The following is a 16,272-nucleotide window of genomic DNA, read 5'->3' on the forward strand; positions in this document are numbered from 1 at the left end:
CAAGTTGTCCACAAGTTGTTCACAAACGACCATCAATTGACAATGACATGCATGTGTATGTGCATAGTTGACTATACAATACACTACATGAACCAATATACATCATGATATAATTGTTATTTATCAAAACATTCTGACACACTAATCAAAGCGATCATCTTGTTTGACACACTGTATTCAGTACCATTTGATCAGTGTCATTGAGCAACACACTACGGATTGTATTGCACATCTTCAAACACATAAACAATATCAACAGTAAAGTTGCATGACAACGACTCATTCAGCACTTTGAGACATGATGTCGTAGTGTAACATTTTAATATAAATGCTTTGGCATTTTGTTTGGTTTTTTGGCAGTTGCAGGCATTCCGTTTGGTCAATTCCATTGATTATCGACTACACGAGTATGTTGTCAATCTGGTCGATTCATGTATTCAAGACATGTTCCAAACACCTGCGTTGTTATTTGATCCAGTCGGCAACGCGATCGTGTTCATTCATGGATTGTGAATTAAACTTTGGTCACCACTTGTGTCTTGTTATATTCCAAATGTCATCAGAATGTATCGACTTGTGCAATCTGTGTTTCAACGATTCGTGGTTGCTGCTTACATGCGTGCGAGGCAAAAAGTGAGCTACATAAAATACCAGAACAATCCACGGAAAACAATCACAAACGAGAGCAAGGAACGTTCCGATGTGGATTTCTTTTTGATTATACATCATCCACTACCAATATCAATACTGGTTCCGATATCAACAAGTTTCAATATATCGGTTGTAAAACGATCATATTGATGCAGTATCGATCATCAAAATGGTGTTTTTTGAAGCCATTACACCATGACATTGACTCGACACAACTATTACTGTAACAGAAACCAGTCTCTTGTAATGAATACACAGTTTTATTGAGTATTTCAATGATCAAAATAGCACTCGATTCCATCCATTTTTCGATATTCTTACTCTGGTAATCTACAGGAGTACAGCCATTATCATCATATGGACAATACTCATCATCAGATTCTACACCACCAGCCATACACCAAATGAGATATGTTGTCTTGTGGAACTCTAGTGCATTCCTGTTTGGTAGTCGAGTTGGATTGTTGTGAATGAAATACAATGTCATTTCACTGTTGGATTCGACTGTTTGTCGATTGTCAGTCCATCTTTTTTGCCTTGTTCTGCGGATAGCTTTCAAATCTTCAATTGTCTCAATCCACTTCTTGTGCTTGTCACTTGTTGGATCATTGATCACTTTGATCACCAGTTTGTCATCCACTACATCCACATATTGCTTTAGTTTACCAAACTGGTCATGGCACTTGATACACAACAACAGTCCGTTCTGTATTTGATGTTTCTGCGTCAAACCAGCTCGTAACAATATGGATGGTTTGTTGTATGCCATTCCAATGTTCTTTTGGGATATGATGTGTGCTCCTTGCAAGGACAGCTTATTCCAGCAAAACAAGCAGACTGTATCTCTTCTCAACCACCTTGTTCAAGTCCTTGTGCTGTAGCTCACTCACTTTTTCAACATAGTCCAGATCATCAGAGTTGGTTCTTGATGTTGGGTTTGATGAAACTGGAGTGTGCCAGCTGGATGAATCGTTGTAGTCTTTGTGGAATGGCAGTATGTAATACCCAAACATGTCATCAATGAATGTACAATGATGTTCTGGGTCTGCCAACTGGATCTTGGTTGAGAATTCCTGCTGCTCTGCAAATTGGTTGGCAGTCAGCAGGTTGTGCAGTCGAGTGATGTGTGAGGTTTCTCCCTCTTGGATGATTCCCAAGAAGAAACCTCGTTTGTTGTCATCCTGCCATTCAGACTTGACTCTCTGTGTTGGTATGGCTTGAGTGCTGATTTGGTAATATTCATTCAACAGTTGTGTTGTTGCTGTCTTTGTTGTTTCAATATTCATTTGATGTTTTTTGACAAAAGAATGAAACTCGAACCAACCAAAATAATTGCAGTCAACAATCAAATTGGACAATATTCACCAATAATCTTTTAAACTCGTACAGTTTGTACAGTGTTGTCATGAAAGTCATGGTTTGACACATTTTCATCAAGTTACCAGTGAGTATCAACGAGTATCAATCAACAAAACTGGTCTCGTTGGTCGATATACTATTGATGCACTTGCATATGAAACTGTACGAGTTCAATCAATGTTTCTTGCACGATTGTCAAATGTTCAGATGAAATCAATCTCATGGCAGGACACAAAATTTGACATTATCAAATAACAACCAATACTAAACAATTGGGTTACCACATGATGGCTCATTTGGAATGCAAGTTGAATCCATTAGTGGTCATTGATACCATCAAGTGTATTGGCAAACACAATGGTTTGTAATGGTAAATTGATTTCAAACACATCACCGCTTATTTATCACTGGATACATATTTGAAAGTATCCAATATCACTTGATACTGAATGTCCAAGTGTCTGCTCAGAGTTGCTCACAGTATTGACGATATTACAACAACATGCTGATTCAAATTTGGAAAAAGTAACATTGGCTTGTTTAATCTTGAATTACTGAAATCAAATGGTTTACAATGATCCGATCATGTCAAATATAACCGATTGCAATTATTTTGGAATCATGTCAGATTATGACAATCTGTTCAAGTTGTTTGAGCCAATACAGTGTGATGGAGTGATGGAAATACTCGAAATACACACAATACAACTCTTGCAGCAGTGTATGAAACTATCAAGCATGACATGACATGGCATGAAGGGTGTGGATTAGACTTGATAACAATGTGTATGATTTGGACTTTTAAATTCGGAAATAGCAGCTCTGTTCCAACATCACATTGATTGTAAATGTCGATGTTGTTTAACCTTGTACAAACGACCATTTCACATGCAACTTTAGCCTGATGTTGAGTATTTTCAAATGAATGCAAGCTTGCGACACTCGCTTGACTCGTTTGGCTCGTATTCTGGTTGATATTTACGATATCGATGCAAAGTTGCATTCCAGAATGAACGTGTATAATCTGATGTAGTCAATCGTTTGGTTTTATTGTTATCAGTCATTGACACCAGTTATTGTGTTGATTGCAAATAGTAGTCCAAGTAATCATGCATAAACAAACACCAGATAGTCACTGATAAACTGATGGTATCCAATGTATACATGACACATTGTATAGTTCCATTTAATTGCCAGCAATGTGTGATTGGATTACTCGAGTCATCAAGCAATTATCAATCAGTTGTCAAGAACAATCAAGTCATGTCCAATAAACTGTCTGATGTGCAGGTGTTTTGGCATTGGTCCGTTGGTCCATTAGTACGATTGTTGGTTGGCAATTCAGACTTGTAAATGACAATTGATTCTTGATTGTTGCATTGGTGTCCATATGTGTCCATATGTGACTCATTGTATACGGAACAGGACTGACAAGTGTGTCTGAATTGATGCCAGATGATACAGCCTATCCAACAAAAAGTAATACATTGATCGTGTCTGCGTGGAAATAAGCTTCATAACTTCCACTTCTGAATGTATGCGAATCAACTTTCAAACAACGGATACGTCCAATGACTCTTGCAAATGCATTGATAGAGTGTTGTTGAATAATTCGAGTGTTTACAAATCAGCATCACTGGAAATAGTTACTATTGTCCAGACAGTCAGTTGTTCAGACATTACAGTTGTAATACTATCCATGCCTCACCACAGTTGCAACGTTCAGATAGAAATGGCAAAATTAAAACAAGAGCATCCTTCAATATCAGTTTAGTCAAAACCTTGATACTTGTTTGTCTGTATCCCAATATATTTATCAACTCCATGTCATTCATCAGATAATATTGTATAGATTTTGGCAGTGATATCGACAAGATAATCTGTACTAGGTCCAGTCGTATCCATATCCACAACGCACTCGTCCAATCCAATCTTTTCATCAAGACTATGCAAGAAATTCAACTGCATATAGTTTGTAACAATTCCATACACCGAGTTCAAATGACTAATCTCTGCTGCAGCTTTACATCCAATCAAATACTGTGACATTTCCAGTCTCATATCATCCTTGCTTGCTTCAGTAATATAAACTCTTTCCGCGACGTAAAACATTCAAAGTGACCATGAACCTTTAAGAAATCACCATCCAATCTTTTTCCACTTGTATCTGAACGTTTCGGGTAAAAACAGACAAATGATGAGTGGAGCAATCGAATAAAGTCCGAGACACATTGCCTGATGTAACTGAACCAAAGCATGTTGTAGCAAACGACAAATAGTGTGAAATATTGAATTTGTTTTCTGGGATTGTTTTTGACGATTGATGTAACAACTAGTTTACAGCACAGGCTTGACCTGATTCCAACAAACATACATACAAGTGTTGAATCAGTGGGGGTTGACTTTGTTCTTTTCAAGTATTTGATCGAGTTGCTCTCATACTTTTTTGTTTAGAATGGGATATTTTAAAGTTCGATTCAGACAATGGCGACTCCAGTTGTGAGATATTTGATCCGACGTTGATTACAAGTTGCTGTAATTGTAATGAATAAATGATGATTTCCAGTATTTTGAACAAGAAATGAGCAGTATGGTTGTAAAGGAGGTCCTCGATCAGTCAGTCAAAGTGAGAGTTGGTCAGCACTGTAATAGCCAAGTCTTGATGATAACTCATTGTTTAATTTAAAGTCATCACATCTGTGCAGTCTTGTAGAAACTCTTGCGTTGTTTGACCCGAGTTTGATCCAGAGTTGTCATTTTTGTGGAATCGGTGTCGCAAAACGTAGCAAATCTATAGCTGATAATTCCAACAGCCATTCAAATTGAAATTCAGTTTTATAGTTTATATGAACAAACAAATATCATTCGAATGAACTGGTGTTGTATGGTGCTATTGATATACTAGTAGCATGCTTTTGATCGTACTCGATAGCATAAATACAATACAAGACTCTACCTGTTGAACGACAACTTGCTTGGATCCAGTAAAACGACACTAGTTGTTTACTGTAATAGTCTGTCACTGTAGTTAGTGTTCAGTATATGCGACACTAACTCAGTGTGACTACAAATACTGGATCCAGTCTGTTGACAGATTTTAATCCAGGTGATCCACATGATGTATATGTAGTTGATTCTAGTCCAACTCTAGTTCAACTCTAGTTCAATTTCAGTGAATGGAATGTTTTAATCACAAGTTACGCAGCAAATGGTCATGATGCCAACATAGCAAGTTTAGTGTTCAACTTGACAGTGACTGAACCTATTGTTCATTATGAATTGGCAACTCGGCGAGTGAAAACCTTGCCGATTTAGAGCATGAATGCCGGAAACCAACAACAATCCAGTCCGATTCACAAGACTCGACTTGAGATTGAACATCAAAAACACTTGGGTTGCGACAAATATGGTTTGGAAATATCAGTTTTACAAAACTGGATTCAAGCAACACTACTTGGATGTTGTTCAGTCTGGTAAAACTTGACCATATGATGCATCTCGGATCAACTGGTAATGCAGTGGTTTGATTCGGTTCGTTCTACAATGTTGTATTTCAATGATTGTCACAATCTGAGCATGGTGCAGTTGCTCAAGATTCTGGTGCTGAACAATAAACTCTTGAACCAGACCCGATACATTGCTACAGCTCAAAGTGGACCATCAACAGTCTCGAGTAGGATATGCTACAATCCAGCGTGTATTGCATGATGGTTTACTTATTTATCTTGCATTCAATCTCATCCATTCAATAACATCATTCATTACCAATACAATGACACGACACGACATGGCATGCTTGAATTGATCATATTGCACTAATCACTACTATACACTGAATTGATCTAATGGACCCATCAAAACCCATATATTTGTGATTGATCAACATTACGATATTCAAAATGTACTGTTAAAAACAGCTGTTTTTGTGCAACAGCAACCAATACAACTAGGTTTACTCATCATGTTCAACATCACTGTTTGTGTTTTTGTCGTCCGATTTACAGCTACCAGCAGTGTGTGATACAATGATGATCCCAATATACTTGTAGCAACGTGAACAATAGTGCTGTTTTTGTTCCATAGCAAGCGTGTTGTGCATTTTGAATGTAGCGGTATTCATGTTGGAAATCAAAGACTATTATGAAACTAGAGACTCGGCAGGTGTAGTAATAAAGCTGGTTATTTATTACAAAGGTATGCATTGATCCATTTATAGCTGATATGATGTACGTCATTGCGCACATCATCCAACTTTGTGTCGTACATTGCAATGGTTCCATAATGCAATGTTCTCAATATACACTACTTGAAACACCAGAACCGTCAATTATAACAGTGTAGACAAGGCACCAAATGATACCAGTTTTGTTGGCCAATAATTACTATTAGATTTGTCCAAGCTTGTCAAAAACAGCAATCTACCAAAAATAGGTCATTATGAACAAAAGTCTCGAGGTGCAACAGTGGATAGTCTGTAGTTTGAATGATGGATAGCTCTGTGTAATATTCATACTCGATAGCACAATGGACATAATGAACACGATTGGATTGTTGTATATCTTGCCCATAATTGTAACAATATCCTTGAAACTGGATAGATTGTTAAATGATTGTGTAATCATTACTGATATTTATCCAAAAACAACTTGCTCAATTCGATCGAGTTATTATAGATTTGTACAAATTAATAAATATATTTATTGGGAGGAAATATCAATGCTCATTAAATAATAACCCTGTCATTGATCTCAAAGAAAATAACAACTCCATCCATATCAGGCTGGTCGCACGGAAGACCCTTGATTGGTTCAAGCAAAGTGTTGGGCTTTGAAGCGTCAATCTTGTAGTAAGCCTTTTTCAGAACATGGCTTCTTTGGAATTGAACTTCAAACGATGGAGCTGGAGGATTAAAGTACGAATCTTGAAGTTTTCGTGTAAAAACTAGTTCCACCTCTGCTGCTTGAGGAATCCTACCAATGATATTCACCATTGTTTCAAGGCTGATTACACCTTTGTGATCTTTGGATTCTCCAAAAAGTCCACAGGAAGTCTTCAAATCAATACCTTCCGAGTTTCGAGCTCTTGATAACCAATTAAAGTTCAAACCAGGTATTTGAACAAAATCGGGCCACTTTTGGTTTGGCGGTGAAAGAAAAGGTACAGTAAATGTTATACCATCGAGCCTGTTCAGATCGAGTATAGAGACGTCTTCGGAATCAGGTTTATCAATCTGAAGCTGGTATACCAAATTCAACAGAAACGGTTTTAGACCAATTCCCTTGACGCCATTAGAATGTGAGGCCAAACAGACCGTCGAACATAGCAAAGACTTGAGAAACATTCCATCATTGCTATCCTGCACAGCATTCGAAAAGTATAGAATATGGCTGCGATAATCCGGATTACTCTTGGCTTCCATCAAAAAATATGCATATGGCACCTGCTTGTTATCCCCTGTATAACAGGCGGAAAATCCCTTTCCACCCATCAACAGCAGGTAAAGCAAAATGTCATTCTTTAGCTCTGGAAACACCGAAGACGGTTCCCAAGAAGCAGAATGGTCTTGAATACATCCATCATTCATCAATATAAAGTTTTTTTTTCCATCTAGCTGGGCAAAGTGTGAGTGAATCAATGGAGTCGATTGGTTTTTCAGATTGGTCGATTGGCTTTCCAAATCGGTCAGTTGACAGTGAGCGTTATGAAACAGCCGAACCTGTCCAAGTTGTCCGTAAAGATTTCCAAATATCTTTTTGACTGATTTCAGTTTAATAAACGCTGCTTTCATCAATTCGTCAAAATCTGAAACCTTGTTTGCGATTTCTTCTGCGACAAACTGCGCAAAAAGTGGCCTTGAGTTGAGTATGATAGATTTGAGATATCTTGGTAGTGTTTGTGGCAATCCTGTTAGTTCTAGTTTTACTGCTGGAAATTCCCCAAACACATGACACCACGGCATTGGAACATCACTTCGACTGCTTCCTCCAATGCTGAGTTGCAGTTTGGCTGCTCTGGAATCTGTTCCCATCATAACGAGTCCCAGACCCAATGAGCGGAAGCAATTTCGCACAAATCGCACTTTTTTTAAGGACTGGTCTGAAATAGCAATACACTCGTCCAGAATAAACACTGGTCTGTGTTGATGGATTCCTTTGGAAGTCATCAGCTCTTGGACATCTTTGCCAGTCTTTGGGCCAATACTGACTGTGGGTGACTGAATTTGTTGGATAGCAGTTCAAAAATAAATCCATACATATATAGACTTTCTTTGAACAGCGAACCACAGCTTGGAGATGAAGTTTCAGAAGTGTACATGTGCTCATCTTCTACATAACATTTGCTGAACAACTTTGAAATGTTTTCAAAGTTGCGGTAGATTCTTTGTGATGTCGAACCGGGAGGATCGAACAGGAGATAATGCACTCTCCTCCGATCACCAATATTGGCTTTGATATTAAAGCCCATCTGACTCTTTCCTGAACCAGACGAGCCCTTGAGAAATACAAATGGTAAATTTTTGAAGCTTGACTCGGAAAATTCTCCAGCTGTGATTGAAAGGAGAACATCTACGATTTGCACGACACATTTGTCATCTTTTAAAGAATCGGCAATGTGATGATACTTTAAAAGTGACACAGTGGTTTCGGTATCTGCAGTTTCTTCGAATGTTCCTGAAACCATTCCGGTATTCGAACCTACTGGAGCTCCTGATACTGCACTAGAGATGCCTTGTCCAGTACCATTTTTGGACTTGATGACAAGCGGTTGGTTGTAGGAACCAACCGGCTCCTGAATTGAGGTCAGGAGCACATCCCCAGCAATGGCTGGTCTATCAACAGCATAATGGAGAGTGAGTAGCTCGGTCGGCGTGTCAGCGAGAAGTGACCCTGGCTTGTAAGCGGCGACCAGGTCAGCAACGTCAGTCAGTGGTCTTTGTCTGTCTTGTTCGCCGATATAGTGAGTTTCAACCTTTACAGATTGGTTTGTAAGGTACCGAACGAAGAATGCTTTGTTCTCCATTGGAGTTTACTGGAGAGAATTGAAGGAATTGAATGGAATAGAATAAGAATGAAATTGAATGTAATGTAATGAAGAAAAGAAAGGAAAAAATTCGACTTTAAATCCAAAATTTAATGTCATGTGAAACAAATTCACACTGAATATTGTTTAAATTAAGCAATTTTGTGAAATTAAAACTGTTAAATTAAGCATTTTTGTGAAATTAAAACTGTCAAATTGTATTAATTTGTCATGTATTCAAATTCACACACTTTGAATAGTGTTTAAACATTTGTCATGTGTTTATTTGTATTGTTCAATCGAGTGTCAATTCAACTCAGCAATTGACTACGTCATTCATATAATGACTCGAGTCTTTTATTCAACATTTTAATATTTAATTATTGTTAATCAGTCAATTGTTGGATTGGTAAATGTGTTACAAAACATTCATTTACATTCTGAATCTGACAAGTGAATGTGGATTGTTCCAATCAACAATTGGATTGAATTGACTGCAATATTGTCATTGATTGCAGTCACTGTTGACCAATACATTGTAATACATTGTCATTCATGTCAAGTTGTGTGTAGTTGCCAACGTCACACCACAGCAATACTGTTGCTCTTGGACGTATGACAACATATTAATGTAGTATAGTTTTGGAGGAATATCAAAAGTAAAAGATGAGAATGAAGGAATGAACCAATGAGTTAATTGTGTTGTTTATTGATAAAAGAAAACATTGATCATTTTATAAGAATGTGGATAACGGTTATGCGTATCCGTGAATTAGACGTCATAGCTGAGAAAGTCTCTTGTTATTGCACAAGTGATGGCTGCGATAGACATCGCCTCAAACATATATGCGTCGTGTATGAGTCTGAAATATCTCGTTATTTATGATATTTCACATTACCAATGTTTAACAACTCTGACACAGTAATACGGACTCGTGCACCGAGTTGAGTTGTCCAGCAATCGATTTTGGAAATGTGTTTGATGTGATGGTTTGAGATGAATGCCAAATGACCACGAATGTTACCCATTGTCATGACAGTTGATTGTTGATTCAAAACGTTGTTTGTTTGGTATTAATGGTTAGAGTGTCACTCATTGACCTGCCAGATCAACAAGTGTTATTTTTGTTAAAGAAATCAGACCTTTGTTGAAGCAATCAAACATTGCCGCTTTACAAACAAAGCTTAAAGTGGAGATATTATATCTCCACTTTCTCCACTCACTCCCTTAACTAAATTACTATAAAAGCCAAGATACTTTCTTACTAAATAAACCATCCTCTGAATCAATCTTCTAAATATCATCTGACATAACTTCGTTATTATCTATTAAGTTTAACTCTTTATTCTGTTGACTTTCATTTGCGTGACTACTTCCTGATTATCATTCAAGATCTCTTCTGACCGATCTTTTCTACAGCGGCAGATTATATATTATTACCTTATACTTTACTAATTGAAAGACTCAGTCTCTTTCTCTATTTTCTATCTCTATACTTCTTGCGCGATAATCAAAATCTTTAACAAGATTTGGCTTGATGAACGAATCAACAGATTCAAAAGTATTGCTAATGGGACGGAAATAGCAATTCGTTGCGTTTTGAACTTGAGAATTGTTGGAGAATAACAAAGTACTAAGATCCATTGGCAGTTGAAGTGTAGACTCCAGCTTGGTACGTAAATCACGAATCTTGAATGAACCACCTTTAGCGATGACTGTATGAGCGTGCTTTTCAAACAATGCCCTATTAAGTTGACCAGTTCCACCAATTTCTCGAGTGACAGAAACGAATCTGATAAGATGATCTCGGTCTCTGGCATAGACACGGTTGTAAATTTCATCAACCACATAGTCAGAAACAAACTGATAAGGACCACTGTGGAAGCCATCACTGACTGATCTATGAATCAAACAACTTGAAGCGTCTAGGTTTTCACCATATTTACCAAAAGACTTGACAACTGAATCGATATTGGAAATATTTAAAGCTTTGTCGAGAAAATTCTGTTTTTCTTTTACCAATGCATATTTAAGAACATAACGAGCAATTCCTCCCCACTTCAAATACAGACTTTCAACCAATTCTTTTGGAGCTGTAAGAAACAGCATTGAGCGACAAGAATGCAATTCTTCTTTTGACCACACTGGCATATACCGAATGTCGCAGGAATTCTTGCAAAACTGGTACCAAATTTCCCAACGAGGTAAAGTAACAAGAATGGTCTTGGCATCAACATCAACAGGTGCCGAGCCATCAACAATGTAGAATGTTGACGAGGAATCCAAGATTTTCCAAAAAGCATCCTTTCCTCCTTCGAGTACACCATTGGGAGTAAGCAAATATCGTTTTTGATCGGCTCCACTCTCATACACGACTGTAGCACCAGAGCGAGCAAGATGCAACAACAAAAAGTAACCAAAATATGTCTTGCCAATTCCAAGATTTCCAAGGATGATCAAATGACGTATATCAGCAGATTGCACAATAGATAGTGATTTTTCAAAAAGTTTAGGATAACAAGGACGGATGTAAATGGATGATCCAATTGAATCTTTTCCAAGAATGAATACGTCTGCTGGAAGTTGGACAACAGTGTTTCCTTCAAGAGGGTTAGGGTAGTTTGTGAAAACAGTCCAAAAATCCAGTAGTGCGGGTGAGGCTGCTGCAGATGTTGAACCTAGGTAAGTTTGAGTAGGTTGTCTTGGAGGTAGAGGTAAACAACCAATAACAACACAAGAACCATTTTGAGTAAAGTATTATTGAGGAAGAGAGTCGAGTAAAGCCCAGGTGTTGATTAGTTGGTCCTTGTTACTGTTGGTGTAGAGTTGCAGTTGAGGAGCATCAATGTCAGCCATAGCAGGACCATACTTTGCCTTGATAGCATCCTGAACGTCACTCAGGTCTTCAAAGTCAGTCACATTGATTTCAGCAGTAAGTGTGCCATATTCAACATCGAGGTATCGTTTTGGCATTTTATGAAAAGAAAAAAGAGTAAAAAAGCAATTTATTTGTCAAATTGTAAAACAAAAATCGACTTTTTAATCGAGTCAAAATAACAAAATTTTGGGATATTTCAAGACAATTCACACGATTTAAATATTTGGAAATTAGTCAAATTTACACCAGAATTAATGTCTCATTAATGTGAGACATTACTAGTGTGAGAGTGTTGACTTGCATTGTGTGAGACATTAGTAGTGTGTGAATGTGAGACATTAGTAGTGTGTGAATGTGAGACATTTCTGAATAGTTTAACAATCAAAAACCAACAATGACGTTTGAACTGGAATTCACATGACTTTCTTGGTTTCTTCCATTTTATAAACACACTCACTCACTTGTTAATAAACAACACAATCGAATATTGATTCATTCCTTCAAATCTTCAATCAACTGCAACACACTTGACAATAATGACAACCATCAATATGCCATCATATGTTCACGATCCTCAAATTCAAAAGTCAATTTGAAACCCCATTTTTAAGCATCTACAAGTCTGCAATATCAGATTTGTGGCTGATACATAATAGGTTGCCAATAAAAGTCGACAAATTGAGCAACTGCAATGTGCCTTGCTGTATGATAGTAACATATCAGAAATTATGAATGCTTTCAAAGTCAAAAGTCTGCAAATGATGTCACTGCTGGCTTGTAGCCTCTGTTTACAAACCTACAATCAACATATTCACTGGATTCGTATAATGGTAAATGCTGAACCACAAACCGCTGATGATATTATTATGGACGATGCTCATATTATTGGAAATCAAACGATTGGTGCAGTTTCAGATGCTGTTTCATCACACAGAAAGTCTTGCTACAGAGTCTGAATCTGATAGCAGTGAATCTGCAGTTTGACCAACACAGTCAATAATTATCGTTTGAAACTCGAATCAAGTGATGATGTTGCTGTTTCAGATGCACTCAATGTCATGAATGCAGTAACATTGTAACCAACTCAAATCATTGATCATGAACCAATTTACCGTGTCTTGATAAAAACACTGATAAACCATCATTCATACATGAGCTTGTCAAAAGTATGAACCGATTGCTAATCAAAAGTTTAAAGTGGAACTCAAAACAGTTCAACTCAATGTGCAGCTTTTCAACGACTTTCCCGCTACAAAAAATACAGTCTTGGAACTCAAAGTGTACATCAACAATACTTGTGTGTATTGACCATCAATGATGTTGTTGGTGTAGCATACACAGTGTGCATTGCATAAACGCTTGTTTGTTTGCTGGAGCTATTTCAAGCAAGCAAAAATACTAAAAGGTTCAGTTTGATGAATTTCTGGTGTAGATTTACAATGAATTCAAACTCGAGAGATTGTCGTACTTTGCATACAAGACATACTACAATATATTACAACAATATCGTGTATTTCAATATACACCCATTCGATTTACAACAGTGGCATAAACATCATCACATTTGAACAATGGTTCAGTCGTACAAAGTCCAATAACAGCCATGAATTGTATCAGACATGAACATACTGGTGCAAAATTCACATCAAATAACACACCGCAACAAACATGTTTCTGGTAGATGGTGGAATCAATGTCATTGATTTTCAAGTACACGATATTGATGTTGAATGATTCAATAAACTATACTCGTCGACTTTGTGTACTCTTTTCAGTTGCATCGTTTCTGATTCCGAGTTTGAAGCATAATAGTTGCGACAGCGCTGTTGTCCGATTTGCTTGTTGTTGTGAATAGTAATCATGATACCACTTGTTTGACGCTTCCTGTTGTTGAACTGGATATGGATGTCAAATTTTGATACATTGCAAGTAATTGTTGTAGTTTTTGATCAAGTCAATGAATGGCATTTATAGTTGCTCTAGAAAACAAGTTGTTTGAAATGTCCTGTCATATGTCATATGTTTTGTTGTTTTCATATTCACTAATTGTTGATAATGCATCCAATTGATTTCTGTTTTGACACTGCTTATTTGTGATTGTTGGATCTGGGTTTCTAGATTCAGTAACAAACGTTTCAGCAATTTGGATGTGTTCAAATTCATAATACTTGCAAGTCTGAATCATTTGATCATCATCTGAAATTGGATACGAGTAATCATTTCCACTAACCACAGTATACACAGCATTACTGTATATTGACTTGTATTTTACTCAAAGGTTTGTCCATTCAGTATTCCAACACAATTTCCAACATTGATTGAATGGTTTGCAGTGTTTGTTTTAATTGAACCACTTGATGGATCACTTTCATATCTTGATTCAGCAATATCACCAACTGCACAATGATGGATGTGATTGTAGTCAAACACAATATGTTGCAAGACATTAACGTATTGGTTAGTTTTAGTATATTATTGATAAAATGCAATGATGTTTTGTAATGGGGTGTTGAATCCTTCAATCAAACATTGTATGTTGTGATTTCCAACATTGACAGTGACATGGCAAGCACATTTTGCTTGTGACAGACTTTGAACAAGTGTATTGCTCCGTTTGTTGTACAATGCATGACATGGTCAGTTGATGGTATCATGCAACCATGCAACTGACAAGTGATTGCAAGTCCGACTGATAGTTACAAATAACACTGGTTGTTATCAGGTCATTGATGTATATGGAACAAACCATGTCAATGTATCAATCAACAACCCAATAACTGTCGATGTAATACCCAACACAGTATGTAATCAATGATATGGTTGTTGATCCATTCACAATACTCGACAAACACCAACACATCAAAAAGCTTAAATTTATTCAAAATCAAATTGATCGACACATCATCAATCCGAGTCCGGTTCTTCGAATCTCAAACCACGCCTTTTCATAAACTTTTTCAATTGATGCCTTAACTCCCACACTCTTGCTCCTGCATCTCTATACTCTTGTTTCAATCGCTTTTCAGTGTCTGGATTGTACTCTGATCCTGATATTTCTTCTCCCCTTTCTAGCGCTGACCATTGTTCGAATCTAAGGACTTCATAATCACAATATTCTTTGAGTTTTTTCTTTCGTAATTCTTTCGACTCTACAAGCCCTTGCTTTATACGATTAAAGGTTCTCTGAAATTTTTGGCTTAATCCAGCTATTTGATTTGTAACAGTATTAGCAGACTCGCCTTGTCCAATTGGTTGTTGTTGGTCTTGACTGGAAGTGCTTGGAATGGGTTGATCAATCGGTTGTTTCCGACTTTGTTTTGGAGCACTTGGACCGGGTTCATTAGTTGAGCCAGACGCTTGGCTAGAAATGCTTGGACTGATTTCATTGATTGGCCGTTTCCGACTTTGTTTGGAAGTACTTGGACCAGCTACATCTGTTGGTTGTTGTTGGTCTTGGTCGGATGTGGTTAAATCAATCACATCCATTATGCGTTTTCGGCCTTGTTTGAGAATATTTGGACCAGCTACAATCACAGTTGGTCGTTGACTTTGAGTGAGAGTATTTAGACCGGGTTGATCCATTGGCCGTTGTCGGATCCGGTTGGAAAGGCTTAAATCCACTGGTTCTTCCTGGTATTCATTGGAAGTGCCTGGATTAGGTTCACTGGTTGAAACGGACACTTGACTGGAAGTGCTTGATGCTTGGGGTAAACCATCGTTATCAGTCGGGATCAGTATTGCATTGGCGGTTGCTGCAGCAGTCAATACGAATAAAATATCAACCAATTTCATCAGATTAGTCGATGGGTCTAAACGATTAATACAAAAGTAGAGTGTTGAGACTGGTGTCGATTATAAAGTTGAACTCAATCGATTGTATTTATATGTTTTGTATAGCAAACCAACCCTTTCAAGTTAACCAACACAGGGTTACTTGATTGCTTGTAGTGAGCAACTATCAAACCACAATATGCTGCTCCCTAATCACAATATCATATTGTGCTTCCACGACCCTTTTATCAGATGTCTTGGAAACCACCCTTCAGGAGTGTGTTGTGTAACTGCAAACGCTCCTTTTTATAACCGTATTCGTGTCAAATGGATTCCTTCGGTATTCATTCTGCAATGACTGTATTCTGCATTGCAACATACAATGGCTACTACACATTGACTGCATTGCTTGTTTGATATACAACAACCCTATGACACACAATCAGACTATAATGTTGAATCTACACTTTGTGCACTTTTAGTAATCATACATTGTATGGTCACCAAGTTTGAACCCACATTCATGTATTGTGTTGGACTTTCAAGGTTGTCAATACAACTCTGTACACACATTTATTGTATTCTGAATCAC

The 16,272-nt window shown here is 37.4% G+C and overlaps 4 protein-coding genes across 4 annotated transcripts in view; all 4 read right to left on the reverse strand.

The window, feature by feature from the left end:
• The window catches only part of BATDEDRAFT_27066 (uncharacterized protein), a gene marked incomplete at both ends in the record, with an annotated part of 2,790 nt that extends 853 nt beyond the window's left edge, over positions 1-1,937 (reverse strand). The window contains 4 exons of the mRNA XM_006681301.1: positions 185-232; positions 616-710; positions 973-1,465; positions 1,509-1,937. Of these exons, the coding sequence (XP_006681364.1) occupies positions 185-232; positions 616-710; positions 973-1,465; positions 1,509-1,937 (1,065 nt within the window). The remainder of the gene's footprint in view (positions 1-184; positions 233-615; positions 711-972; positions 1,466-1,508) is intronic.
• Positions 1,938-6,733: 4,796 nt separating this feature from the next.
• BATDEDRAFT_91239 (uncharacterized protein) lies at positions 6,734-9,030 on the reverse strand (the record flags this gene model as incomplete). The annotated part of the gene is made up of 2 exons (XM_006681458.1): positions 6,734-8,144; positions 8,216-9,030. The coding sequence occupies 2 exons, from the start codon at positions 9,028-9,030 to the stop codon at positions 6,734-6,736; spliced, it is 2,226 nt and encodes a 741-aa protein (XP_006681521.1).
• Positions 9,031-10,495: 1,465 nt separating this feature from the next.
• Positions 10,496-12,004, reverse strand: BATDEDRAFT_91238 (uncharacterized protein; the record flags this gene model as incomplete). Its single annotated transcript, XM_006681459.1, has 2 exons — positions 10,496-11,709; positions 11,845-12,004. 2 exons carry the CDS (start codon positions 12,002-12,004, stop codon positions 10,496-10,498), a joined length of 1,374 nt encoding a protein of 457 aa, XP_006681522.1.
• Positions 12,005-14,813: 2,809 nt separating this feature from the next.
• Positions 14,814-15,701, reverse strand: BATDEDRAFT_91237 (uncharacterized protein; the record flags this gene model as incomplete). The annotated part of the gene is made up of 1 exon (XM_006681460.1): positions 14,814-15,701. One exon carries the CDS (start codon positions 15,699-15,701, stop codon positions 14,814-14,816), a length of 888 nt encoding a protein of 295 aa, XP_006681523.1.
• Between the last annotated feature and the right edge of the window lie 571 nt (positions 15,702-16,272).

The sequence above is a fragment of the Batrachochytrium dendrobatidis genome (genome assembly GCF_000203795.2).
Source record: "Batrachochytrium dendrobatidis JAM81 unplaced genomic scaffold BATDEscaffold_12, whole genome shotgun sequence".
Classification (NCBI taxonomy): Eukaryota; Fungi; Chytridiomycota; class Chytridiomycetes; order Rhizophydiales; genus Batrachochytrium; species Batrachochytrium dendrobatidis.